Source organism: Ursus arctos, unplaced genomic scaffold (assembly GCF_023065955.2).
Source record: "Ursus arctos isolate Adak ecotype North America unplaced genomic scaffold, UrsArc2.0 scaffold_34, whole genome shotgun sequence".
Taxonomy (NCBI): Eukaryota; Metazoa; Chordata; class Mammalia; order Carnivora; family Ursidae; genus Ursus; species Ursus arctos.
The window spans coordinates 16,314,679-16,342,246 of NW_026623030.1; the positions used below are offsets into that span (position 1 = coordinate 16,314,679).

General features: G+C 46.8%; 1 protein-coding gene across 1 annotated transcript in view; it reads right to left on the reverse strand.

Annotated features, from left to right (window-relative positions):
• Positions 1–27,568, reverse strand: part of CCDC60 (coiled-coil domain containing 60) — a 159,119-nt gene that overhangs the window by 13,920 nt on the left and 117,631 nt on the right. Inside the window, exons 7-9 of the mRNA XM_026514578.3 lie at positions 21,488–21,595; positions 11,167–11,257; positions 6,453–6,684 (exon numbers count right to left, since the gene is read on the reverse strand). Coding sequence (XP_026370363.1) covers positions 6,453–6,684; positions 11,167–11,257; positions 21,488–21,595 — 431 coding nt within the window. The remainder of the gene's footprint in view (positions 1–6,452; positions 6,685–11,166; positions 11,258–21,487; positions 21,596–27,568) is intronic.

The window sequence follows — 27,568 nt, forward strand, 5'->3', positions numbered from 1 at the left end:
TCATTACGGCAGCCCCAGGAAGCTAATACACTGACTCGGAAGTTGGAAAATGAAATATACTTAGAGTAAACTATACGCTTCAAGGAGAGTGGGACAGTGGAAGTCCTGCATGTTTCATGTGGATACAGATTTGCAAGTACCTGGCACTGTGCTTGCCATAGAGCAGTCGCAGTCAGCATTTGCTGACTACGTAAGTGAGTGGATAAGGAGAAAACAAAAAGAGGGAAGGATTTGGGAGAACTTGAGCTGGATTTGGGGGTATCAGTGAAGGAGGACAGTGCAAGTGGGGATATTTGCACCCTTCAGCAGGTGCCTGTCATCAACACAAATGCAGGTCTCAAAAGCCATACCTGCAGGAGTGAAGCCCAGTGTCTCCCACTGCCATTTGTATCCAGCCTTGTTTATGAATGCAATCACTGGGTGCTAAGGCAAGGGCGCTTCCCCTTAATGATCTTGGAGCCATCTAGGCTGTGATGAACACTAACAATCAGCCATTTTCCACTTCACCTTCCTCATTCCCATGTATTGTATCTTCCTAGTAATTTGTGGGCATGATTCCAGTTGACCTGAAACCGATCTTCATCATTGTCTCCTCACGCCCACCTCCCTTACTGCGGCACATCCCAGAATCGTTGGGGAGTGTCTAGAAGCCTATTAGTAAGGGAGCTATGGCTCCCTTCCACTTTCTTCCCATCTCCTGGGAACCAAGGAGCAACATCTGACTGCTCCCTCACTCCTTCACCCACCCATATTCAAGCCAGCCTAGGGGTGGGTGGATACCAGCAAATGACCTTGGTGACCTTGCGCATTGGGCAGCTCTCCTAGAGAATCATGAGGAAGGCTTCACACTCACTTAATGCACCAACGATTTTTCTTCCTGTTTGCCAATAATACCTCTGGGTAAGTACAGTGCCTAGCAGTATCAAGCTCCATCCATCATATAGCTGAGGTTGGATACCCATGAGCTAGAATAAAGCCTGGGGACTCAGGAGTTCTACATCTACTCCTCAAGGCTACCTGGGAGTAGACACTTATTTGCATGGGGTGCAGATGTTACAAAATAGGGTTTCCCTGAAGAATGGGAGGCCCACACTCAGAGGAACCTGCTTGGTCCTCAGTCCCCAGAGCTGTGGGGATGACATTATCCATTGTTTACAGACAAAGGCATCCTGTGTTTTCAAATGCCAAATCATACACCAAAGAAACAAATTCTGACTTCCTTCCTCCATCTCCCATCCACAGCCTGTCCGTAAATCTCACTCTTGAGTGACTAAACTTGTTTCTTTCTCTTTGGGGGAAAACAGAGGAGGTCTTTTTGTGGTACGGGGTTGGGTTGTGGGGGAACATTAGCCGCCATAGGATGGATCCATCTTTCTGAGTTGCTATTTAAATGAGTTTCTCCTCTAACAGTTCCAAGACTGGGAGCTTCAAGACTGGCAGGAGAAATGGCCTGGCTTTGGTTTCTTGTGAAACCCCTTGCCATTGATTTAGGGAGGGGATCAGTCCACAGAGAGGCCATAACCTGCTGTCCCCAGTGGTTTGCCTCCACAAAGGCTTCATTATGCAGCCAGCCTGGAAATTAGACCTTGGTCAAATGGTGTGTCTCTCAGAATAGGATTCATGAATTCAGAATAAATTTGAGGAGCTTTTAGAAGGCAGTGAAAGTCTGGGAAATTAATCTACTTTTGTCAAGGCTATGACAAATGGGATGAATGTTAAGGTATAAATAGAGGGGAAGGATGAGGAGGTGAATGTAGAAAGACTTTCTCTCTGGGACGTAGGTCTCTGGCGGAAATGCATCTCCCAGTCATTGTCGTGCACCCAGTGTGTGCTGGGCTGAGGGTGAATAAGACGCCATTGTTCCACATGGGCAGTGAGCTCACGTTCCTCTCCTCTATCTTCCTTAGTAATAGAAATATGTGCATGCATTTGTGCGTGTGTGTGCGTGCATCTGTGTGCATGGGTGTGTATGTTCTTTTGTGTGTGTGTGAGGGTAAGCGTTTACTAGACCAGTTGTCCAGCACCTTTGCAGCTACGTGTGCCCCCGGGATAAAATTCTGGGCAATGAGAGTTTAGTAGAAATGTTTTATGGAGCTTCTGAGCAGACTGCTTCCACTCAGCAGGAAGCAACACTTTTCTGCGTCACCTGCTTCCTTCTGCTTCCAGCCTAGCATGTGGCTGGGACGACTGGCATTCCAGCCATTTTGATCATAAAATGATGCCAAGCATGGTGGCGAAGAAAGACAGAAGGACGCAGGGTTCCTGATGACCTTTGGGAGCCATACCAGCTGTGGACTGGTCTTCTTTAATCTGTAAGAAAAATAAACTTTTATCTGTTTTAAGCCACTATTTTTCAGATCTTTGTATCCAGCCAAAAGAAGTTCCTACCTGATGCAGTGAGATACGGTTGTAAATTTAAATTTAAGTGCTCAATAAAAGCAAATACAAAGTACTAAGAGAACTGAGAGGAGGGAACCTAGGAGCATCAGGGAAGACTTCGCAGTGGAGGGAACATTTGAGCTGAGTCTTCAAGTTTTGAGTAGGAGTCCACCAGACTAAAGGGTCAGAGATGAAAGGGCATTGCAGACAGAGGATAACATGAAAGGTTGTGCATTGTTTAAGAAGAGGAGAGCATTTTGGTGAGGTTGGAGTGCCTGGTGTAAGGTGTGAAGCGGTAAGAGCTGAGATGATTACAACAGCCTGGGACAAGATCAGATGCAATGTCTTAGAGTCAGTGGGGAATCTTGAAAGATGTTAAGCTGGAGAACACTATATCAGATTTTTAAAAAGGATTTTATGTATTTATCTATTTATGTATTTATTTATTTAGAGAGTGAGGGGAGGGGCAGAGGGAGAGGGAGAGACAGAATCCCAAGCAGACGCCCCACTGAGCATGGAGCCCAACAAGGGGTTCCATCTCACGACCCTGAGATCATGACCTGAGCTGAAATCAAGAGTTGGACGTTTTACCAAGTGAGCCACCCAGGTGCCCCCTCTTTCTTTTTTTAAAGAGATGTGGGGAAGGGGCAGAAGGAGAGGGAGAGAGAGAATCTTAAGCAGGCTCCATGCCCAGTGCAGAGCCCAATGCAGGGCTCGATCTCATGACCCTGAGATCATGACCTGAGCCAAAATTGAGAGTTGAACGCTTAACTGACTGAGCCACGTCGGTGCCCCTATATCAGATTTTTTAATTCAGAAAGTTCCTTCTGGCTCAACATGGAGAAGAATCCATGGGCAAGTGAGGGCAAGACAGAAAGCAGGGAGACTAGGAGGCTGGTGCTGTCATGTGGGTGAGAGGTAATGAGAATGTGGACCAGGGGAAGGGGAGTGTTCCAGACTCAGGTACCTGTGGGGGTCAGGCACCAGATGAGTGACAGGAGCTAGTATAACAAAAATCAAGTTTCTCTCTTGGTCGTTCATTTCCGCTTTTTCTAGAGACTTGGGTAAAGCATAGACATTAAATGTGACATAAGGGCCAGATTGCCTGGGTTCAAATTCTGGCCTCACCACTTACTAGATGTGTGATTTTGGGCAAATAATGAAATCTCTCTGTGCCCCAATTTTCTTATCTACAAAATAGGCACAAAATTGTTTTGAGGCTAGAATAGTGCCTGATACGTAAAAGTTTTCTTAAGCATTAACTATTGTACTATCATCATCATGATCATTATCATCTTATTCTGAGAAAACAGTAGGGCAAATGAGACAATAAATGGCCATTTACTTGGTCAAATGGGAGCAATAATTGGGGGTAATAGGGAGTGGTGGGGACTGGGGAAAACTAGCCAGCACATGCCCCCCCAAAGAGGAGCAGCTCCAGTTGAATGCTGTGCAGGCTTGTGGGTCCACTCTTGTCACAGTGTTGTTGTTGTTGTTGTTATTGTTGTTGTTATCAACATTTTTATGTAAAATCTCTCAAATCTTAAAATACCATTCCCACTTCTTTTTTTTATTAAACAAAGCCTTGTGTATGAAACAAAACGTAAGTGTCAGGAACTAGCCTACGTGCCCCAGTTTTCTAAGATGAAGTAATGAAAATGAAGAGAGAAGGTTCAAAGATTTTAGGAGATAGGACTGATGGGAGCAGACAACTGGTTAGATGTGGGACGGAGGCAGCCATTGGGGACAGGTCTGCGGTGTCTTGGGTGCCTGGAGAGATGGCACTGTTCACCCCTCTGCTCATCGCAGCCTCCTTCCCCCTCTGCTCCCTCCTTCCTTCTGCATTCCCGCTGCCACTGGGAGGGCAGTATGCTGCTTCTGGACCAAGCCCGTTCTTGAAGCTGGGGACACTTCCTACTTGCAGAGCTCTTAGGGTTTAAAGACACACAGCATGGATGTGACACTAATAACCACACAGACACCTTTGAAAAGAAAACCAGAGCCTGTTACTCCTGTACCGAAAGCCTTCCAGAGACTTCTTGTTGCCCTCAGAATCACTCTGAAGTCCTTACCTTGCCCTACAAAGGCACTGCCCACTCCGACTCCTGTCTCTCTCCCCGGCTTCATATCCTCAGATCTCAGCCTGAATGTCAGCGCTGAGAGAGGCTTTTCTGACCACTCTGGCTAAACTAGCCCCATTCCCACCGCCAGTCTCTCTCTGGCCCATGTCTTGTTTTATGATCTTATGATCACATATTAACCTGCATCCGCCTTGCTATTTGCAGCTTTCCTGTTTATGGTCTGCTTCTTCCTCCTAAAATGTAAGCTTGGGGAGGGCAGGAACTGCAAGTCTCAGTTCCAGGCACTCAGTAGCTCATCAGTAGATATGTGTTGAATGAAAGAAGGTTCAAGACATCTGTAAGAATCACGTGTCTACGGATGGTTGAGCTTAGTTCCTCTCTATCTTAGATAAGCTGTTCAGCAAGCAGCTTTCAGGGCTTAGAGCCTTTCATGATTGCCTGTTGACAAGGGTGGGATTTTTTTTCTCATTGGTAGCTATGGCTCGGAGTCCTGAGCACTGACGGGATTTTTGCCCTTTTGCCCATTTTTGGTTTTGATGAGTCAGGCCTCAGTCAGGCTTTCTGGTCTACCTTCACCTCTTGTTCAACCTCCTCGAATCTATACCACACCCAGTCCTTTTCAGCTCAGCCCAGACCAGCCTTGGTTGTGAACGGGCATTCTAGTTGGTGTGGAAGAGCCCTGGCGAAGACGGCAGGCCTCAGTTTGGGTGCCACTGAGGGGACACAGGAGATGTGGCAGGAGAGGGTTCCAGGCACCAGAGGCAATAATTGTACACTGGCCAGCCTCTTTTATGATCCTTTTTTTTTATCCCTTCTACCTGCTCTTTCTGCATAAATCCCTTCTTTTCCTATCTCCTTTCACCGTACCTGCTCAAGCTAAAAATTCTGAGAAAAAAATTTTTTTACATGACTTACTGAATCTAGCTAAGATTCTTTTTTTTTTTTTTTTTAAGATTTTATTTATTTGAGAGAGAGCACGAGAGAGAGCGAGGAATAGGGGGTAAGGGCAGAGAGAGGGAGAAGCAGGCTCCCCGCTGAGCAGGGATCCCGATGAGGGGCTTGATCCCAGGACCCTGGGATCATGACCTGAGCCGAAGGCAGTCACTTAGCTGACTGAGCCACCCAGGCGGCCCCTTAGTTACAATTCCATCCGGTGGAAGTCCATAGGCTTCTCCTGAAAGAGCATGCGAAACTGTGTATAAATTTTCTTCTGGGGAGAGGAACCCTAGCTTTTAATGGATTTTCTAAAGAACCTGTGTCCCACAGATTGTGAACCACTGAAAAAGCTTGTTCCAGTTGGGGGGCGGGGGTTGGGGGTGGGGAAGGTGGTGTCACAGAATGATACAATTTCCATCTGTAAAATACCAGGAAAAGACAAATCCCTAGAGACAAGAAGTAGATTTACGATTGCCTGGGGCCGGGGTTGGCAAAGGAGAGGGACTGCCGATGGATATGAGGTTTTCGTCTGACTTGATTGAGATGTTCTAAAACTAAATTGTGGTGAGAGTGACACAACTCTGTAAATGGACTAACAGTCATTGAATTGTACCCTTAAAAAGAATGAATTTTATGGTATGCAAATTATACCTCCATAAAGTTGTTTTAAAAAGTCAATACCGGATTTCAAAACCTTAGTATGAAAGAGATATGAAATATCTCATTAATAATTTTGTACTGATTACATGTTGAAATGACAATATTTTATATAAGTTGGGCTGAATAAAATAAATTATTAAAATTTTAAAAAGAGCAGTTGAAGACCACGGGCTGTCTCTCACAGAGAAGTTGCTCAGAGTAATCCAAGTTATGGAATATATTTCCGATCTTCACTGGAGGAAAGCGAAGGGGACGGAGGAAAGTGAACGGGACTAGGGGACCCCTGTGTTTCCTTTAACTGAGTGGGGGGGTGGAGGTGGAGCAGAAGGGGTTCTTGAGGTCTGGTTTTGAAGCAAAGAGTCAAGGTGGACTGGTCAGCTCTCAGGTAGGACTTACTGATGTGGAGAGGTTCTTCGTCAGGCTTGGTTGGCGGTGATTCATTGTCCTCAGTTTTCTTGCTGCCTGTCCCCTGGGTGATCACACCCGTGGGCTCATCCGAGCCGGGGTTCGTGGAGACCATGCTGCTCTGCAGGGACGATGCCCCACTGGTCCGGGACGGACCGAGTGTGAAGCCTCGCCGGCTTGGTTTATGGCTGACGCGGACTACAGGAATTTTGGATTTCTTGGTCTGAAGGAAAGAGAGAAGAAAGAGGGATTGCAGAAAGAAGGGAGGGAGGACAGAATGGTGGAAGGAAGGAGAGAAGGAGGACGGAGGGCGAATAGAAGGGAAAGAGGGAGGAGAGAAGGAAGGAAAGTAAGAAAGGAAAAAGTGAAAACCTGGCTCTGAATGTGAATTCCTTTTGGCTCTTTCCAAACACCGTGACACATGTCCTGGGTCTGGGGTGACCTTCTGTCACAAATCAAGACAATTTAAAATGTGTATTGTCTGAAGCAAGCATGATGGGACTAATTCCATTCAGTGAGCCCCGTGGTTGCTCAGGTAGTCACCACAGGAGGCCAAACACATATTCCAATGACGTTACCAGGGACCAGAGGAGTTTTAGACTTTGCTTTTATAATAATCATCAGAGTTGATTTGTAAACTGTGAGAGTCTCATTTCTTTAGCTACCTCTTGGTTTGACCCCAAATTGGATGAATCAACTTCTTGTTCACCAAGTTGACACCAGGCCCTCAAAGAATGAAGATTTGTGTTTACTTGGGTCTTCTGAAGAGTACAAGATGGAGAACATTCTAGATCTGATGTTTAGGGAAGCAGATGTGTCTGATAGGGTAGCATTCTTTGGCGACACGGAGAGGAGCCATGGTTGTGGTGGATGGAAGGGTCTAGATGACAAGTCCGAGCAGCTAGTAAGGGGTAGGTAGAGAAAGTCCTATAAAGAGAATGTGGACTTTTGGGAGGAAAGGAGTCCGAGAGGATAGGGGTATGTGTGTGTGTGCGGGTGTGTGTATGTGTGTGTGTTCACACCACCCTTTTGCATGATTGATATCACTTCAGAATGTACTGTACCAGGTCATGTCTTCATTTAACTCGTGATCCAAGTCTTCTAGAGGGTTTCTAATTTGCCCAAGGTCACACAGCTAGTGAGTGGCAGAGCCAGGATTCCAGTCCAGGTCAGGCTAACACCAACACTAATTATTATGCCTTGCTTAAAAATACTTTCAGCAATGCCCTTTTCAGGGGCATTGAAAATGCCCTTGATCCCGTGCTGATGATTCTTTCTGACTTAAAATGCCAGGTTTACGGCGGGGCGAGTAGGTCCTCAGGTGCTCCAGAGTAAGAGCTCAGCAGCACCCTGGGTTGTAGTTTACACTCAATTAACAGAAACAATTCTATTTGAGAACATTTAAAAGGAAAGCTCTTGCAGGGCAGGCTGAGGTTACCTTTCAATCAAACTCAGAGTGTTTTGATACCCTCGGAAAGCAGGTAGGGAGATGAGGCAGTGCGGGAGGCCACACCAACATCTCGTAAATATCTAACAGGCTGGAGAGAATTGTCTCCAGCAGGATTCATATCACGGAGTCATGATATGAAGTAGGGGTTCATTTGTTTGTTTTTTTAGTATTTCTATTTTTTATCCTATTTGAGAGAAAGTGAGAGAGCAAGCACAAGCAGGGGGAGTGGCAGAGGGAGAAAGACAAGCAGACTCCCCAGTGAGCTCAACGTGGGGCTCAATCCCAGGACCCTGAGATCATGACCTGAGCCGAAGCCAGATGCTTAAACAATGAGCCACCCAGGCACCCCCAGAAGTAGTTTTTTGATTGGCTACCTTGTGGGGCCGTGACTGCAGGGAGAACCTCAGTGCCCTGGAAGACAGAAGAGGTTTCCTGGTTGCACAGGGGGAAGGACAGGGTGGGTTTACCCAGATCGCCAAGGGGGCACATGGGCAACAGAATGACTGTGATAAAGAAAAAGCAAATGCCCAAAGTTGGCACGTTCTCTCCTTTGATAAGTCAGGAGCTTGATCCAGCGTCCCCTCTGTCCTGCCATCGCAGCTGGGGTAATACATGCATGTCGAAGTGGCCTCGTCTGGTCTCCTCTGGCACTATATGAATTCCTGACTCTGGAAACCAGATTCTAGATCCACATCAAAGTTTTTGAAGGCTGGACACATTGTGTCCCTGGGGGGCAGCCTGGAGTCTTGCAATGAGCACTGGACTCGGAGCCAGGGGACCTCACAGGGGCCTTGAGCAAGTCACCGTCTTGCCACAGTTTCCTGATCTATAAAACAAAGAGGATGGACAGGAATGGTCTCAGAAGAACTTTCTACATCCAGAACTCCGTGTGGATCTTCCTTGAGCTAGGATTTCATTTCGTGCTCCTAAAGTTGCCATTAATTAAAATTCAATTAACAACCTCAGCCAGGAAATCCAAAGTGAAGGGCTGACACTTCTGATTAATTGAGAGTGGCAGAGAAAGAAAATGGAGGTGGGGGGGATCATGTGACAGGCCGTTTCAGCATCTCGCTTGCCCTTTATTGAACTGACTTGGTCTGAATTGACTTAAATCCCCAAATGCTGCTTCTCTATTTTTTATATTTCACTCAGGAGCAGTGTTAACTAGCTGCTGTGTTCCATCTCAGTAGGGACTGCTTTTGGGCAACAAAGGAAAAGATTTCCCTGAGTGATTCCTTACACTTTCTTAGAAGCAGTGGATTCCAACTGGTGGCCCATGGGGAGACATGATTGCCCAGAATTTTACAAATTGGGGAGATTTTTATATAACAATCTAGGTTATTGGTCTCTCTTGAAAAAGATAAACCCTGGACTCCCATTCTCGAATGGCAGAATGGCTGGAGCCGGGCAGAAGTTCTTCCCTTTGGCTGTATAGGCCATTTGCCACAGACCTCACCACTCCCTATTGCATTAGACCCAACCTGATTTTTGTCATTTACTCAGTTTGCCTGGCTCTCACAAACGCCGTCTTGGGCCTGACAAGCTGTAAACGTACAGAAGAATATCAGTTTCTGTGGGGAGTTGCTTGGAGCCTCTCTTTCAAAGTCCTCATTTTGTAGGTGCAGAAACTGAAGTCAGGAGAGAGAAAAGGACTTGTCTGAAGCTGCACAGTCAACAGGGTCACAGTGGCTATGCTAGGTCTCCTGACTTTTTTTTTTTTTTTTAGGATTTTATTTATTTATTTGACAGAGAGAGAGACAGCCAGTGAGAGAGGGAACACAGGCAAGGGGAGTGGCAGAGGAAGAAGCAGGCTCCCAGTGGAGGAGCCTGATGTGGGGCTCGATCCCAGGACTCTGGGATCATGCCCTGAGCCGAAGGCAGGAGCTTAATGACTGAGCCACCCAGGCGCCCCAGGTCTCCTGACTCCTAATCTAGTGCTCCCCCATCGTCAGAGTGGACCACCCTTCAGCCCCGAGTTTGACCTGTAAGCTTCTTTGGGGAATTCAATTTTGTGAGAGTTCCAGTGTGGTGCTTCACTGGCCCCTCCCTCGATTTTTGTTAGGAATATTCCTGAAGGACATTTTTTTTAAGGTTTCTGGCTCCTGCTGCTTTTTCTGTGCATCTCTGGAGACAGAGGCACACAGTATCTCCATAGCAACTTTCTGTGACAAAAACAAAGGCTTTTCTCCTTCTCAGATCTAGGCACAGCCTGATGAAAGGCAAGAAACTAGTGAAACTCGTCATGAGGGACAATTAAAATTGTGACACCGTGGTGAACAGGCATTTGATGAGCTCAGTGTTTAATAAACAGTGTTTCACATATGGGCCCAGGATTCACTCTTGGCTGTGCCATGCCCCAGCTGTGTGACCTCATACAAATCACTTAACCTCTCTGAGCCCCAACTTCCTCCTCTCCCAACTGGCAATGAGAATAGTGCCTCCTGGGGTTAGGAAGAAGTCAGAGCTGGCTAATAAGCCCCCAAAACAGTTCTTTAGCATAGAACCTGGCCCATTACAAGTATGTTGAAAAATGGCCTCTAAAAAGCATAAGCAATAACGCTCAGCATTTTAACATTTTCAGAGAGTTTGCATGTTGTTTCCTGGGGTTCTTTTGTAATATTGTGAGGTAGGCAAGACAAGCATTATACTTACGTTGTGGGTCAAGGCACAGGGGTAGCCACCTGTCCTTTCAACCACCTTGGCCTGTCTACACGTTACCTCTTGTCATTATTATTTTATGGTGCTTGTTTGTTGGGTAGATGAATTTGGGAAGTTCGGGGTCGGGAATAGTTTCGAGCGAAAAGAATAGACCTCTCGATGTTTTCTTAGTGGGGAGTGCGCGTTCCAGTCTGTAGAAAACCCCTAGCCATTGAATCGCCCGCTTCTTATTTTCTGGCTGAGTTAAAAAGAGAGAGCGAGCTTGAGAGAGAAATGACTGTTATTGATTAAAAACGTGGAGTGAGGTGAGGCCATTTCCGTCTGGTGACATCTTACTGAGCAGCTCCTCAGCCACCCCCCCTCCTCTTCCCCACGAAGCGGTGTCCAGCCAGATGTCATTTCTCCCATAATCCCCAGATAACCGTTTTAATTAAAATTTACAAAAACCATCCAACAGCACGTGGTTCTGACTTCTCCTCACTCACTAGAGAACCAACTAGAAAAAAAAAATTCGCATCGGAGAAAAGACGGGCAGAAATGCCTCCGACCCAAGTTGGGGCCGGTAGCCCGACTGTAGCGTCGTGTGCTGATAGTTACCTTCGGCGCGTTGACGAACTGCTCCCACCTCTGTTGCACAAGCTTGTCCTTATTGATTTTTTTTACTGTGCTCTTGCTTCCACCTGGGTCCCTGAGTGAGAAACAGCTTCATGAGTTTTCCGTGCCCAGAGCCTCGGTTTACTACAAGTTCTTTTAGGAAATGCAATAAATAGATGATGGATGGAGGCTGTTCTCTGTAATTTTTCCCCCCCACCCCCTGTGTGGGTGAAGAAGTGAGAGGGGCCGTTCTCCGTAGCTGGGTCTTGTCAGTGAGAATTGAGGTTCGGAGAGACCGCTGCGTACAAGGTGGGGGTGAGGGAAGTGGAATGTATTCGTACGCGTTCTGCATCTATTTGCCTTTTGGACGTGGGTCCTGTCTTAGACTCTGGGGCAGGTCTACGCCGGGGAATTACTCCTGGGAGTAAACTGAGAAGCATGCTCATTTCAGACTCTCTGCCAGCTCTGCTGTCTAACGATCCCGCCAGGACGGACACTGCCGAGTAACAGAGAGGATTCCTGGGTGGGACTGGGGAGGGCTTGGGGGGCAGGCTGCACGGTGGAAATCACGGGTTTGGCATGTACTGAGCAGAAATCTATACGATGCTGCATGCAAGAGGCTTTTGTGCATTCTCGCTGAATCCTCCCAATAAAACCTCGTGATATTGTCGTCCCATTTTACAGGTGAGAAAACACACTGGGCAGGGGTCAGGGACGGGGGGATTCAAGTCACTCACCCAGATACAGATTTATAGCGAAACTAATGACCCTCCCTTGAATGGGGTCCTTGGGGGCCCTGTACCTAATTTTCTGTTGTAATTTCATGTTCTTTTTCTTAAAGCACCTCCAGTTAATTAAACTTCAGGTATCCTAAAATCCTGGATCCTTGCCTCATGGGGTTGGGAACTTTCTCGGTAGAAGACTGAACCTCCAGCAGGTTTTGTTGGTGACATCCCTGTAAACCTTCATCTGAAGCCCGTGGAACCAGATGTGTTGCCCTGTTGGCATTTTGGGAAGGACATTTGCGTGTACTGTATGTTAACACAATCAGTCCCTCCACTGGGGTCGGGGGCAGTATCCTGTAACTGAACACGTTGATATATATGAATATTCACACTAGGTGGGATCAAGACTGTAAACAGCTGCAGGTCAAATTTTGCCACCAAATCAGTTTGGTTCATGTCAAGGTTTTTTTTTTTTTTTTTTTTTTTTTTTTTTTTTAAAGATTTTATTTATTTATTTGACAGAGAGAGAGACAGCCAGCAAGAGAGGGAACACAAGCAGGGGGAGTGGGAGAGGAAGAAGCAGGCTCCCAGTGGAGGAGCCCGATGTGGGGCTCGATCCCAGGACCCTGGGATCACACCCTGAGCCGAAGGCAGACGCTTAACGACTGAGCCACCCAGGCGCCCCTAGGTTCATGTCAAGTTTTGCTGCTAAATGAGTTACGGAAAAATTGAGTTTTCAGCGCCTTTTGGATTTTGGACTTAGGGCTCCAGGGCAGTGGATCTCTGTCGATTAGTGAGTGGGAAGGCTCAGTGTGTCCTCTTCCAACTCCCCCTACCTACCTACTGATAGGTGGACTGACTGAACCATCCATCCAGCCATTCCTTTCTTTATCTCCTTTTTCTCCGCAGAAAGGATTTGGGATGGCTGGGATCCTTAAAATCATTTGGCTGGCTGTCACTTAGCACAGAGCACCGACTTGAGGGAATGAGACGGCCAGACCAGACTCATGAGGGGAGCCATTGAGAGGGGTCTGGACTTATCAGGCGCTGCTGAGTGCTGGTGAGGGGATGGGAGGTGCTCAGATGTAGGGGGTAAACGGTGATCAAGCTCCGACTTGCCTGAGACCGGCTGCTCACGGCACAGGGCTCTAGGTAGCAGAATCAGAGGCTTTTGCCAGCCCAGATGTGGAGGGGGGTGTGCGCTCTGGGCTGGCAGGAGTTTGCTGAGCATCTGCCAGCCCACAGCCAGGACATGAGCAACGCACACAGGCGCCAAGGTGGAAGTCGGGCTGGGGCGGGCAGGGTGAGAATGTGCCTCCAAGCTGTTTGTAAGACTTTATGTTTGATTACACAATAAAAAGCCCTCTGAATAATTAACAGTGAAGCTCATTGAACGTTGGTTCTCCCCCGAGTAATCAAATTAGGGAATATTTAAAATCCAGCCAGAGGAAGGAATAGTAATACACCAGCCCTATAAACAATATTTAAACTAGCGGGCGCTTTTGAAGTCTTGATTTAAGGCTCACCAACGGGAAGCTTTAGCAGTTCTGCTTTGGAGCATTTCTTTCAAGACCACAGGGCTTTTGGCTTCTTCCCTTTGCTAACGCAGCTCCTGCTGTGCCTCCAGCCTCCTCCTTGAAGTTCAAAAGCAACCCCCTTCCCCTTTTAAAATTAAATCGGTCCTGGCCAAGCTTTCAAAATCTTAAATATTCAAGCCCGATCAGGAAGATGGAGGTTTTCTGTTAACACTGACTTCCTAGATGACCCAAAATCCATTGCGACTTGAGGCAGCAGGTAAATGAGCTAAAAATACAGCGAGGCTCCCTGAGATCTTAGAAGTGCCCTGCACGCTTGCTCATGCAAAGGCCCTGATAAAGGGCCTGGTTAGACAGGATCGGTCTCACTGATGTTTCAGTCTAAGGAGCAAATACACCAAAAAGGAAGCTCAGGTAGGGGCAGGAAAAGAAAGAAAGCACCCGAGTTTCTTTGTCCACAAAGGGCTGAGTGCACACCTTGTCCGAGATGGACAGGGCAAGGGGACACTCCTCTCCAGGGCTTGGTGGGATAGTCGTTAGTTCTGCTTACCAAGTAGTCCCGGGTCTTTTGGGTCTTTCGGGCTCCTTGGCGTCGGGTAGCCCTGTGACTTGCTTTGTTTAAAAAATGCATGAATGAAAGTGATATGTGGCATTGAGGGTGGTGATTTGAACGGCCAGCCCTCAAGGCAGTTTCCCTTCTCTGTGCTGTTGATGGTGGAAGCTTGTGTTGAGACAGAGGTCCTATCAGCCTGTGTCCTCGAGTGACTGTAATGAGCACAGCCCCGTGTTGATGACAGGTAGGGTAAGCAGGAGATGAACTTGGGTTGTGTTAAGCCGCTGAGATTTTTGGGTTGTTCATTACGACAGCTTAACTTAGTTTACCTAATAAATGTCCCTGACGCGCCGTTTGTGTGACCTGAAGCGAGTCTCTCTGAGCAAGAGAACTGGGAGAGTAGTGTATATTGGTGGTGAACAGTGGGTTTAAGAATCAGGTGGCCTGGACGTTTGAGTCCTGTGCTGCCCTCCTGCTTCCTAGGTGCGTGTTTGTGTAAGCTACTTAGCCTCTCGGAGCCTCAGTGCTCTCATCTGTAAAATGGGGGGAATACTATTAGCTACGTCAGAGGCTTGGTGTGAGGATGGGATGGGGCTTGTTAAGGGTTTGGCTGGGTGCCTCGTATAGAGAGCTGAACACAGTTAAACTGTTAACAATGTGCTTTTGTCGACAGAGAGCTTAGGGTGGCTTTGAGGAGGGGCTGATGGTGGGGAACAAGGCAGTAGGACAGATCCGTCAGGGAAGAGTGGCTACGATTTTCAGACCACAATTTCCCCCCTGCCGAAGCTTTTGGCGGGGGTGGGTGGGATCCTAGTTGCTAGAAATCAAAGGACGAAAGCATTGAGCACCATCACATCTCATTTAACTGTCCCCACCAAGCACATTTTGTTCCTGGCAAGTCACTTGAAATATCTCTCCACAGTAGCAATCAGAGGCATTTTCTCAAATACTTCCCTCTCTCTCTTTGCGAACCCTCATTTGGGGTAAAACACCTGCTTCTCAGAGTGGAAAGTCTGTTGGCTGGTTTAGAATGCATTCATGTGTCCATGACCGAGTTTGGAGGACAGAGGCAGCCGCTGGTGGTGCATCAGGGAGGGGACAGAGACCGGAGCTCCCAGGCTCTCCCAGGCGGGTCGCCTCCCTCGTGACCGGTGCTCTGATCATGCTGCCACGGTCCCCTGCTCCTGCAGAGGTGTCCTCTTGAGTAAAGCAGTGGAGGCAGGATGCAATTAAATCAGTGCAGAGAGGAGAGCAGGCAGAATCAGAGATTTCACTCAAATGTCACCTCCTGAGTGAGTCTTTCCCGGATGACCCAATTTAAAAGTCACTCCCCCACCTGCCACTGTCACATCACCCCATCAATTTCTTCATGACGCTTGATGCTACCTCAAAGCATCTTGATTACTGCATGTTTATTATCTGCTGCTCTCCCCACGTCCCCTAGAACAGAAGCTCCAGAGAATAGGGATGTTGTCTGTTCCCTTCACTGCTGTATCCCCAGTAGTGCCTGAAAAAAGCAGGTTTGAGGGAAACGAGCGTTTTCAGGGTGGGGGTGGGGGTGCATGTGACAGAGGGAAAAAAACATATAATAATTGCTATTTTGCGTGTTGTTTGGAATGATGCTGCATTTTTCCCCCACAAGACTGACAATCTGGCAAATTAAAGTTCTTATAGGAATTGGTTAAATGTGGTGGTAAGCGCCACAGTCATTGAAAGGGGTTTCGATGTGGAGACTTGGTTCCCATATATTGAGTTAAATACCAAAGCCATAAGTACAGAGTGGCTTCTTTCTTCTTCTTCTTCTTCTTCTTCTTCTTCTTCTTCTTCTTCTTCTTCTTTTCTTTTCAAAGAAAATCATATATGCACATATCATATTATCTTGGTAAGTTGCGGTCCCTTTTGTATCCTGGGGTCCCCTGGCAAATAGTACTTTGTGAAGAGTTACTCTTCTCGTTTTTGGACATCACATTGTACCCTAAAATTAGTTGAAGACTTTTGGGCTTTCGCTGGGGACAGAGGAAACCATCATTTCGTGGTTAAGCACAATACGCTTTGCAGCCGGGCTACCTGAATTCCAATTCTGACTTAGCTTTTATGACTTATGCAATTTTGAGCGAGTTATTTAAGTTTTCTGTGCCTCGGGTTCCTGTTCCGTTAGAATGAGGCTCCACCGAAGTAATATACTCAGAGCTGTGCTTGACATGGGAGACACCCATAGGCCAGCTATTCTCATCACCACACCGATTTAGGTGCCCGTGTCCTATTTGAAACGTCAGTGTGGTTGCCGTTTAGCCATCCGTGTTTTTCTAAAGCAACAGCAGGTTCTTTGTGCCTGGGCGGCCCGGCCCTTGAGTGTCTGGCCTCCCTTCATAAAAGTCAGGATTATACCCACCTGGACTCCCTGATTAAGAGTGGGTGTGGTGATGTCTGTCTGGAACAGCCCTAGGCGATAGGACATAGATGATTGTGCTGCACAGGGAACAACTCCTCCCACCTTCGCCCCCTGGTGTATGCTGTGCCTTGCCTGGAAGGTAAATCAAGAGCTCTCTACTCCCCTCCCAGCCAGGGGCCTGCCTGGTTCTCTCCCATGGGAACTAGGGAAGATGGCAGCGGCATGGGCTGGGGGTGAGTGGAATTGGGGAGGAGAGGTGCCTGCTTACACCTCATCTTGTCTGCTTCTCTTGTCATTCATTTCTAGTCATTCCTTGGAAAGTTAATCTCTTAAAAAAAATACCAATATAAGTTCATAACCCCTTATCCAATTCCAAAATCCAGAGGGTGTTGAAAACCAGAAAAATTTTAATAACTGATTTGGCAGCAAAACATGACCTGAACTGATGGGAGGCTGCCAATGACCTTGATTTATTTTTATTAGGCACTTAGTGTAAATAGTCATTTTTTTTTTTTTTTCTGCAGAAATACTGTGTTGGATGGTAGTCTGCTGCCCCAGTCCCCTTTAGGGGTATGATGTTTTCTATGGCGTATGCCCCATATTTCCTTTCTAAAATGCCAAAAAAGAAAAAAAAAAAACAATTCTGAGACTCAGGTGGTCCCAAAGGTTTGGATAAAGACTTGGGTACCTTTAAATATAAAACAAGTCTCACTTTGCTGAAACAGAGGCTTGCATCTCTCAGAGAAGGGTGATTAGCACCCTTGTTATTGAAAGCTCAGTTTCCGCTCTTGTGGACCCGATCTTGTCCATTGAAATAAACTCTCCCTGCTAGCCATGGGATTAATGAGGAGGCTGGGAAATGATAATGTGTTTGAATTGCCACATGATGAATTGGGGAAGGCCTTTCTCCCCGCCCCCCTCAAATCAGGCACAGACTCTGATGAAACTCATGATGACATCCTAAAATCTGGCATCTCTCCATTCACCCAACCACCCACCAGTTCTAGCTAAATATGGGATATTTCCTGCAGTTAACAAAGATCATCTTCTGCTTGGAGCACGCTAGCTGCCAGTTAGTAAAATTTTGCTGCCTGTAGAAAGCCCGTGTTGAGCTGTTGAACCACCCCCACTTTCTTGCTATAAAATCCATAAGGGGGCGGGGTTGGGTCTGCAGCCATCATCATGCCTAATAGAAGAGAACCCTCTGGGATCTACAGGCCCCCGATGATGGATGTTTCCTTTTGGAAAATGCGTGGTGGGTGTTGGGGCTCAGGGTTTGTGTTTCAGATGCTTGGCTAGCAGGAGATGCTGGCTGCTTGGTGGTGGAAACTCAGAAAAGCACAGTCAGGAGAACTGGAAGTTTGGTTATTTCTCTGTTGGGGTGTCATCCCGTGGATTGTTTATCTTTGCTGCCTGATTTTGGTTGACCTGGCTTAGCTTTTTTCCTGTCTGTCTGCATGTTTGTTCATTCTCCTGGTGAACATGGATCTTATCTGTTGGTAAAACTCTGCTCAGACGTTTGTTTCTTTCCTCGCCTTAAGTCTCAATGGCATTGATAATCGTAGAGCCAACTGGTCTTTGCAGTGGGGATTTTAATCTTGGATAGTTATCGTTCGGTGAGCCCCCACAGTGCTCTCAGTCCCTGGGCTGAATGCTTGATGTTCTTTATCTTCTTGATGCTCACAATAACTTCTGAGGCAGGGGCCCATTTGATGGATGGAGAAACAGAGGCCCAGAGATGTTAAGTGACCAAGGTCACCTAGTTAGCAAGTGGTGGAGCCTGGACTCATCCAGGTCCATCTGATGCTAAAACCCGTTCTCTTACTCACTCTCAGTTCCTCTGGGCTTTAAAAAATGCATTTGAAGATTTAGAGACATTTGAATTACGATGTCAGGATGGAACATCATAAACAGGCATTAAAGACAAGACATCCTTCTCCTTCCTCGCTAACTAAAAAGATGTTTTCTGGCACTTTCTAGGAAACCTAAGCCCCTGCCCAGCCCCCACCTTCAGATTTATATATTTAAAAAAAAAAAAATCAATCCCCAGAAATGGTGTGCTGGAGTGGGCTTACGCTGGCTCACAAGAACTAACCTTGTGCATCTGTCCCCAGCGCCAGGTTCAGTGGCATCGTGTTGGCAAGCCTCAAATCAGCCATGGCTGGATCATGTCCCCCGGGGAAACTGGCATTCTTATATACATCATGGCTTTTCCTTCTTGGAGAACTGTTCTGTTTATTAAATATTTACTAGCATACCACCAAACTAAAATCATCATCAGGAGCAAATGGTTCACTAGAAAAAACAAGCCCCAACAAAGACTCTGACTTCCCGTGGGAATCTTTCCGGGTGCATATTTCTGTCAGGCCGTGGTTCTGGTTCATGTTCTGCTCTGATAGAGCTGGATGTCCGTGGATGCCTGATGAAGTTCTGTGCTGGCAAAAAAAGGTAGAATACCCACTATTCCCAGGGTGACCACTGTGTCTTTAATTTATTTATTTATTTATTCTTTTTTTTTTTTTTTTTAACACAGATAACAATCTTTGGTCACATTCTGGGCACATTTCTAAAACCAAGCGTGAGAAATAAAGATTCTTCTTTTTATCTTCTCGATCCAAATCCTACATTATATTCTTGCCTCAGCTTGGGAGAATGGATGCCCAGATGTTGGAGGGCAAAAGTGTTGCTGCTGGTAGCTCGAGGAAGATGAAATGTTATTAGAAGTCCACTGGCTGAGGGACTTTTTTCTTAGAATCTAAGCAATCAACTGTGAAAAAAATTAGATGTTGCCTTGACCCAGAAATTCCATTTCTCAGAATCTAGCCAACAGAAATATTTTCCACTGGGTACAAAATGTATGTACAAGGATGTTCCGTGCAGTACTACTTGAAAAGGCAAACATTTGAGAACAACCTTAGTGTACCCCAGTAGAGAAATGGTTATCTGAATTATGGTCCAGCCCTACCATAGACCATGGATAACCATTTCTTTAGGAGGGTTGGTATTCTGTTAAATGATGGTGGAAACTGTCAAATGAATGTAGAAACTTTGTACGTACCATCATGGAAAGATGTCCATAAGGTATTTTATTTTATTTTTAAAGATTTATTTATTTATTTGAGAGAGAGAGAGAGCAAGAGTGAGTGAATGGGAGGAAGGGTAGCAGGAGAGAGACAATCTTAAGCAGACTCCCCATTGAGTGTGGAGCCCTATGTGGGGCTCAATCTTACAACCCTGAGATCATGACCTGAGCCAAAATCAAGAGTTGGACCCTTAACTGACTGAGCCACCCAGGTGCCCCTATAAGATATTTTAAAGGGAGAAAAGTAAGGGGCGCCTGGGTGGCGCAGTCATTAAGCGTCTGCCTTCGGCTCAGGGCGTGATCCTGGCATTCTGGGATCGAGTCCCGCATCAGGCTCCTCCTCTGGGAGCCTGCTTCTTCCTCTCCCACTCCCCCGGCTGTGTTCCCTCTCTCGCTGGCTGTCTCTGTCACATAAATAAATAAAATCTAAAAAAAAAAAAAATAAATAAATAAAGGGAGAAAAGTAGAAAAATGTACAGAACAATATTCAGAGTATGATCCCAATTCTGTTTAAAAAAAAAAGGGGGGGTATATCTATACATATTTGTAAGGGGAAGGCATTAGATCTGGAAGGAGGAGGGTCATACCTCGGACCTTTAAAAGGGGCTTCTTGTAGGAAGAACAAATAATGTGTGGGAAATGTCTGAAGGCTGTGGTTTTCAAACAAATTCTGTGAACCAGAGTTATTTTGGAAATAGCTGGGGTGCCTTGGTGGGGATGGGAGAGCGTTGGAGGGGCCCTAGGTCCCCCAGGCCTTCCAACTTCCTGCTTTGTGTAGAAGCTACATTTTAACAAATTTGTTTTACATTATTGGGGTTTCCATTAAAAAAAAAAAAAGGATTTCTGCTGCTTAAAAAAAATAAAGGTTATAAACCAGAGCACCAAGGGAAACTACAGTTCTCACTTCATCCCAAACCCAAACATGGAATTAGTTGGAGTTACTAGACTATCAATAGATGAGTGATTTATACTTCTGATTGCATTAGATGTTAGTTTATCTGGGCTGTGGTGCAAGGGATGAATTAGAGCAGGGGGTAGGGTGGGGGGTTGGGAGGTGTGTGGTAAACACCCTCAGGAGGAAGGAATTAATTAAGCTTTGGGAAGAGAAGGAAGACTGAATTCACCTGGCAGGTGGGAAGGGCTGTGAGAAAGAGGCCATATCAGTTTATTGGGTGGGAGTGGGGAGGTTCCCTCTTACGGGGGAAGGGGAACTATTTTACTTCACTCAGCGTGGGATTTTCACATAGCAAATCCAGTTCCTCAGGTCAGGGTCCCTTCCCTTTAGCACGTTCTTGGAGACAGCATGACCCTCCATGAAGAACCAAGACCTTACATGCCTGCCTGTTCCTCGTTCCGCCCTTGTATGGGCAATGCAGCTCCTGCAACAGTAGCCTCAGGGCTTTTGCATGAACCCTCTCCTCGGGTGAGGACACACCTAACACTTTCTTGGCCTAGACATGTGCTAGAGCTTCGGCTGCTCCAGGGACCTGAGCACTGAGTATTCCCCTGGGTCCAAGTGGAGAACTAGCCACCGATATATGTTCATACAAACCAACCAACCTTGGGAGAAAGAAGAAAAGCAAGAACAAAGTGAAAGGGAAGAGGACAAGCAAGTGGGAGGAGGAAAAGGAATTTGAGCAAATAAGGAATAGTGTTGGGGAGATGCGGTCCAAGGAGGGAGCTGGGGAGAAACCTCACTGGGCACCCAGCAGCGTGCTGGTCTACCTGGCCATTCCCTGTGGTGTCAACACTCCCATCGTGGCTAGTTGATTCCAAGCATCCAATGTGATGTCAGTGAATGTGGAGCTGGGGAGAGTTGCTGGGAGGAGCTGCACGCCGTTGGCTCTCATGAGCCTCTATGAACTGTGTGCCCTGGCTCTGAGCTCACCCCTGTCTGGATCCCACAGAGCACATCAGGGAACTCCTAAAGCAACCCACCCACCAAAAATAGCAGAAGGAGGGGAAGAATAGATAAGGGGCCCTCCCCTACAGCACAGTTGGTTGCTAGTTACAGTGGGTTGAAGGGCGGAGACCTACTTTGGATTCCAGCAGGTGATCACGGGATTCATGGTGTGGTAGGTGTGGTCAATAGTCAGGGCTTCCAGAAGCCAGTGGAGGGCACAGAGCTGGCGGAAGAGGGGCTCCCTGCAAAGACAGAGGTGGGAGGGGGGAACACAGTGAGATCCTGTTGGAACTACGTCCTTTACAATAATGGCCACATAGAGAGCTGTGCTGGCTTGCACTTTGAGAGCTGTTGCCATGCTCCAGGCATGGTATTTCCCATTCCTCATCTCATCGAGCCTTTGCAGTGCGCCCATGAGGTACTCATGGGCCCATGTTACAGATGAGGAATCTGAGGCTCAGGGGAGTGAAGGAACTTGTGCCAGGTTGCTGACCTAGCAGGTGGCAGAGCCATGATTTGACATGAGATGACCCTATGCCAGTCATGTGGATGGGTTTGCATGTTGGAAGGGAGAAACAATGGAGGGGCCCCCCAGCTAGAGGTCTTGCCAAAGGCAAAATGAGTGGGTTGAAGGACATTCATATCTTACAGGTATCCACATGTTCATCTGATAAAATTACAATAAATACACTAAGAGTGTCAAAGAAGGCTGGGCACACAGGAAACTGGATTTACTGTAATCTTCCTCCTCCCCCCAGACTAACAGTTGGACCCATTGTTTTAAATTTATAGGTCCTTTGCCTGAAAATGTAGCTGGATGTTGAAGAAAACCACATTGAACATATTATTTGAAAATGTAACTAAAACACTGTATAAAAGCATATCTATCCTGTATTTTCTGATTTTGGGTGGCATCTTGTATTACAGCGAGCCAGGCATTGAGTAGGGCACCTTACACACTTTATTCTCCCAGCAGCCTGCGGAGGTATGAATCATTGTCCACATTTTAAAGAAGAGGAAACTAAGGCTTGGAGAGAGACAGTCACTTTGCAGTAGGTCACACAGCTTGTTGGTGACAGAGGTGGGATCCGAATATCTCATTCAATGCTCCCAACAACCCTATAGGGAGGGTGCTGTTATTCTGCCCTCTTTGCAGGCGAGGAACTTAGGGGAAGTTGCTCCAGGACACCCCCCGCCCCCCAAGGACTGGTACGGATCTAAGCACTGTCTGTTTAACTCCAGAGACTCTAATTTCTTGGGCCCCAGCTCTGTCCGAGGTGCTGACGAAGCTGATGCAGTGGTCACCCGGGGCTTGGGGTCAAGAGAGGGTTAACCTGCTGCCTGCATTTTTCCTGGAAACAAGGTGGAGTCCTGACCGGCCACCCCCTCCCTGCATGATCTCTCCTCTTACACTAATGGGTGAGATGCCTCCATTATGAACCTGTGTAATTGCTCTTCTCTGAAGTTGATCTTGATCAATAATCCCCAGGGTTCGTGGGCTTGATGTGCAGAGGGACAGGAAGGGATCCACCCTCTCTGCTTCCAGGAAGGCCCCACTCCAGAAGGTGGGGCCCAAGTATGGAGCTGACCCAGGGTTTTCCCGGTGAATCCCCTGAGAGGCGTCCCTTTCTCTCAGCTTGAAGGGGAGCTTCCTCCACTATCCCACCTCTCACTCCCTGCAGGGTGGCTGTGCCCATTGGGTCTTAGGAAAACCAGGGTCATCGGCTCTCTCTTTCTTCTGCTCTGGAGCCCTTCCTTCCTCCTTTCCTTCTATACATTATTTACTAACACCTACTATTCCCTCATTTCTAATTTAAAGGTACTGCAAGCCTATAGCCCTTCCGGTTCTGGTCTGTCTTCCTCCTTAGCAGCACCTTGGTCCTTACAGGTGCATTTCAGCAGCTCTGAGCACTGGACCATGTCCAGCATTTCGCCAAGAGCAACAGCTAGCTGTGCCATGTGCCTGGCACCCCACATTGCCCTCACCATAACCCACAACATTGCAAAAGGCCCAGGGAGATGTCTCCTCTTCTGTTTCACCATAGAGTGCCCCTGCCGGCCTGGGCTTTGGGTCGTGTAGGGTGGAGACTGGGAGGAAGGGATAAGCAAAGGGGGTTAACTGGTCCATTGTGGGGTCTGCTTAGTCATGGTGGGGGTGGGGATGTGGGGCATGTGAGCATCAGATTCATTTCTGCAGGTGACAAGCACAGGCATAAACCTGACTCTATTCCTCCCTTGCTTAAAATCTTCAAACTCTCTACACCATCTCTTTTGGGCTAAATTGTGTCTCCCTCAAAATTCATATGTTGAAGTCCTAACCCCTCAGGACCTCAGATGAGCCCATATTTGGAGATAAGGGCTTTGAAGTGCTGATTATATTAAAATGAGGTCCTAGCTACGGTGGGCCCTAATCTGGTCTGACTGGTGTTCCTAGGAGAAGAGGAAATTTGGACACACAGAGAGACACCAGTGATGCACAAGCTGGAAGGAAAGACCATGTGAGGATATATATTCCTCTTCCTCCTCCTTCTCTGCCTCTCAGCTCAGATGTCATCTCTACCAGGAAGCCTTCCTTGATTTCTCCAGGTCTGGGTTAGGCTCTCTTCCAGTGTCCTAAAGCATCTCATCTTTATAGTATTTTCCTTTGCCCCTGCATTCCGAGTCCCTGCTGTGTTGTAACTACCTGTTTACTTGTCTGTCTAGCCCACGAGCCTGCAAGCTACAGAGTCTTGTCCGCTGCAGGTTACTGCCGGGCACAGAGTAGGCTCAGTATATTACTGGCTCCTGAATGGAAGGTGGTGGTAGTGAACTGGTTCAAATCTCACATTTTATGGAGCTGATAACTTGGGCAAAATTCTCATTTGCAGAACCACTGGGATAATGAGGAGTAGTAACAACAACAACAGCATAATAATAGTAAACAGTTCCCATTGGAACACTTACGTTGTGCCAGTAGACTCTGTGTTAAGTGCTCTACATCTGCTTACTAAGGTCATCCCTATGAAGAAGGTACTATTAGTATCCCTATTTTGCAGATAAGAAAACTGAGGCTGGGTAACTTATCCAGATTCAAAAAAGCAAGCAAATGGCAGAGCTTGAATCTTAGCCCAGGCAGTCTGGCTTCTGAATCTGTGCTTTATCTATGATGTTGATTTTGTCTCATGTTACCAGGGAGAGCCCTCCCTTGTCATGAGAACAGGGTTTTGTCCAATGGGTCTGGGCTTTATTCTCTATTTATAAGAAGGGCCTCACAAAAACCTGCACAAGGTATTTCTATAGAGCAGCTTTATTCATAATCGCCAAAACTTGGAAATAACCAAGATGTCCTTTAGTAGGTGGAGGGATACATAATCTGTGGCACATATACCCAGACAATAGAATATTCAGTGCGAACAAGAAATGAGCTCTCAAGCCATGAAAGGACATGGAGGAACCCGAAATGCGTATTGCTAAGTGAAAGAAGCCAGTCTGAAAAGGTGATGTAGTGCGTGATTCCACCTGGACGATATTCTTGAAAAGACAAAACTAAGGAGACGGTAAAAAGATCAGTGGTTGCTGAGGGCGGTGCGGGGAGGGAGGGATGAACACAGAGGGTTTTTAGGGCGTGAGGATACTCTATATGGCACTATGATGGTGGGTACATGTCATTATACGTCTGTCCAAACCAACAGAATGCACAACTCCGAGTGAGTCCCAGTGTAAACTGTGGACTTCGGCTGATGATGCCGTCACTGTAGGTTCATCGGTTGTAACCACCGCACCCCTCTGGTGGGGGATGTTGAGTAATGGGGGAGACTGAGCATGGATGGGGCAGGGATTATAATGGGAATCTCTCTTTCTTCTACATGCTTTTGCTCTGAACCTAAGACTGCTCTTAAAAAAAAAAAAAAGAAAAGTCTTAATGAGAAAGGAAAGTGCCTCAAACCTTACAATAGTTCATCTAATGTGCTGTAAAATAAACTGGAAAAAAAAAGAAAAGGAAGGAAGGAAGGAAGAAAAGAAGGAAGAAGGAAAGAAAAGGAAGAAGAGAAAAGAGAAAGAAAGAAAAGAAAGAAATAAAGCTCGGAAACAGGCTCGATCAAAATCAGTACTTTCTCATAATGATTGTATGTCAGGTTTTGGATTTTACCGAATTAAAAGAGAGGGCATTTATTTTCCTAAGTGCGGGGCATGATAGATGACACCGAACAGGAGTGCACAAAGCCTGCTTCTAAAACCCTTGCATTCAGAACTCCAGGTGAGCACACCTGAATAGCCCACTCTTTTGAAACTGCCATACCAGCCAGAATACGAGTGGGCGAAAACATCCCTGAGAAGAAAACGTTCTGTGCTTTTACCAAGAGAAATCAGAAAATGCCTACAAAGCCATTTCAAGCACCCCATGCCAACTGCCAGGGACAGCCCTGGACAGGTTGCGGGCACTGCTCCTGCTGTTGTGTTGCTCATGGAAGGCCTTGAGGGGCAGGCCGTCATCTCAGAGAGGAAAGGAGAAGCTGTTTCTCATTTCTAGAGACCATTCCCCCCACCTTTTTATAGATAAAGATCAAGTCTCCTTTGACATGATTGAATTGATCCCCATGCAGTCAATTCAGAATCTTTAGCCAGTTTGGGGATCAGTTACCTTGGAGTGAAGGGACTGACCAGGCTCTGATCCACATCAGCTGATGTGACAGCTGAGAATTTGAGAACTGATCAGGCATGTCCTGCCCTGATGCCTTTTGGTAGACTGCTTACAAAAATGTCCCTCCCTGCATCCGTACACTTTGCAATGTGACTTTGCATCTTCCCCATCAAGAGGTGGAATCTTTCCCCATTCCTTGTATCTGGGCTGGCTTGATGCTTTGGCCAGTAGAATGTGGTGGAAGCGTCGTTGTGTCCATTCTGAGCCTAAGCCTCAAGAGGCTTTGGTGCTCAGCCTCCTGTTCTTGGAACCCTTCCTGACTGTCCGGGCTAGCCTGCTGCATGATGAGAAACATGTGGCCCAGTCACTCTTGTCACCCTAGCAACCAGTCAACCCACAGACCTGGGAGTGATGCCACCCTAGATGGCCGGCCTCGTGCATACCCATCATCTGGGCACACATACAGGTACAAACCCAGCCAGGGTTAGCCAAGTCAACCCAGACCTGCAGAACCTCACAGCTGACCTGTAGACTTGTGAGCAAAAAAAAAATGGTTATTGTTTTAAGCAACTCCATTTTGAGGTATTCAGAAGTACAGCAATAAATGTCTGATACACTCACCAGATGCAGCCAGAGACTTTTAACAGCGAAGGAGAAGAAAGGGCAGTGTTAGCAAACTAGAGCCAGTGGGGGCTACAGTCTTTGCAAATAAAACTTTATTGGAATACAGCCACATCCATTCATTGCAGCTTTCATGGCAAAGTAAAGTAGCTGCAAGAGAGACCATCTGGTCTGCAAAGTCTGAAATATTTATTGTCTGTGCCTTTAGGAAGAAGTCTGCTGACACCTGGTCTAGGGTATAATAGAAACCAACAGCAACCACTGTGGTCGTCGTCATCATCATCATCATCCTGGCCTATCTAACAAATCTGGTGTAAAGATCTGATTTAGGAGTGAGGGGGTCAGAATTCCTATTGTAAGAATTTTGGCAGGTGCTGCCCCTCTCTGGACTTCAGTTTCCTTATCCTGCTGGCATTGAAGGAAGATGAGTTAGAAACCCTCCAATTACTTCCAAGGTTGATTTAAGCCTCAACTTGTTCAGACCAAATGAATCAAGGGTGGGGCCCAGGAATATGCATTTTCCAGGCATCATCCCCCCATTGTGTCCTTGGAGGATTCACATGCAAGTGAAAGCTTAAAGAACCACTGATCTACCCCATTTGGTTTCAGAAGCTTTGTCCACAGGAGAGACAGGCAGGAGGGCAAGTGTTTCCAACAGACATGATGAGAAATTGCAAAGCCTAGTTTTGCAAGGAGATGTTTTAAGAACATCAAGTTTAGGTTGCCAGTTGGAACGTCCCTGAACAAATGAATCGGATTTCTTGATGGAGAGATCAAGCGATCTCTTATCAAGAATCCAATCATAATGTCCAAGGGAAGTACGAGGAGAGTGGGGAGTGGGCTCATCAAAAGCTGGAATATTAGGGAGGGATGATGATGCGTTGTTTTAGTCTTCAAGTACATGAGACTTGGCTCTCTAAATATATCATGAGCTCCTCAAAGGCTTTGGGATATACTTTCTGTGTAGTGCGTG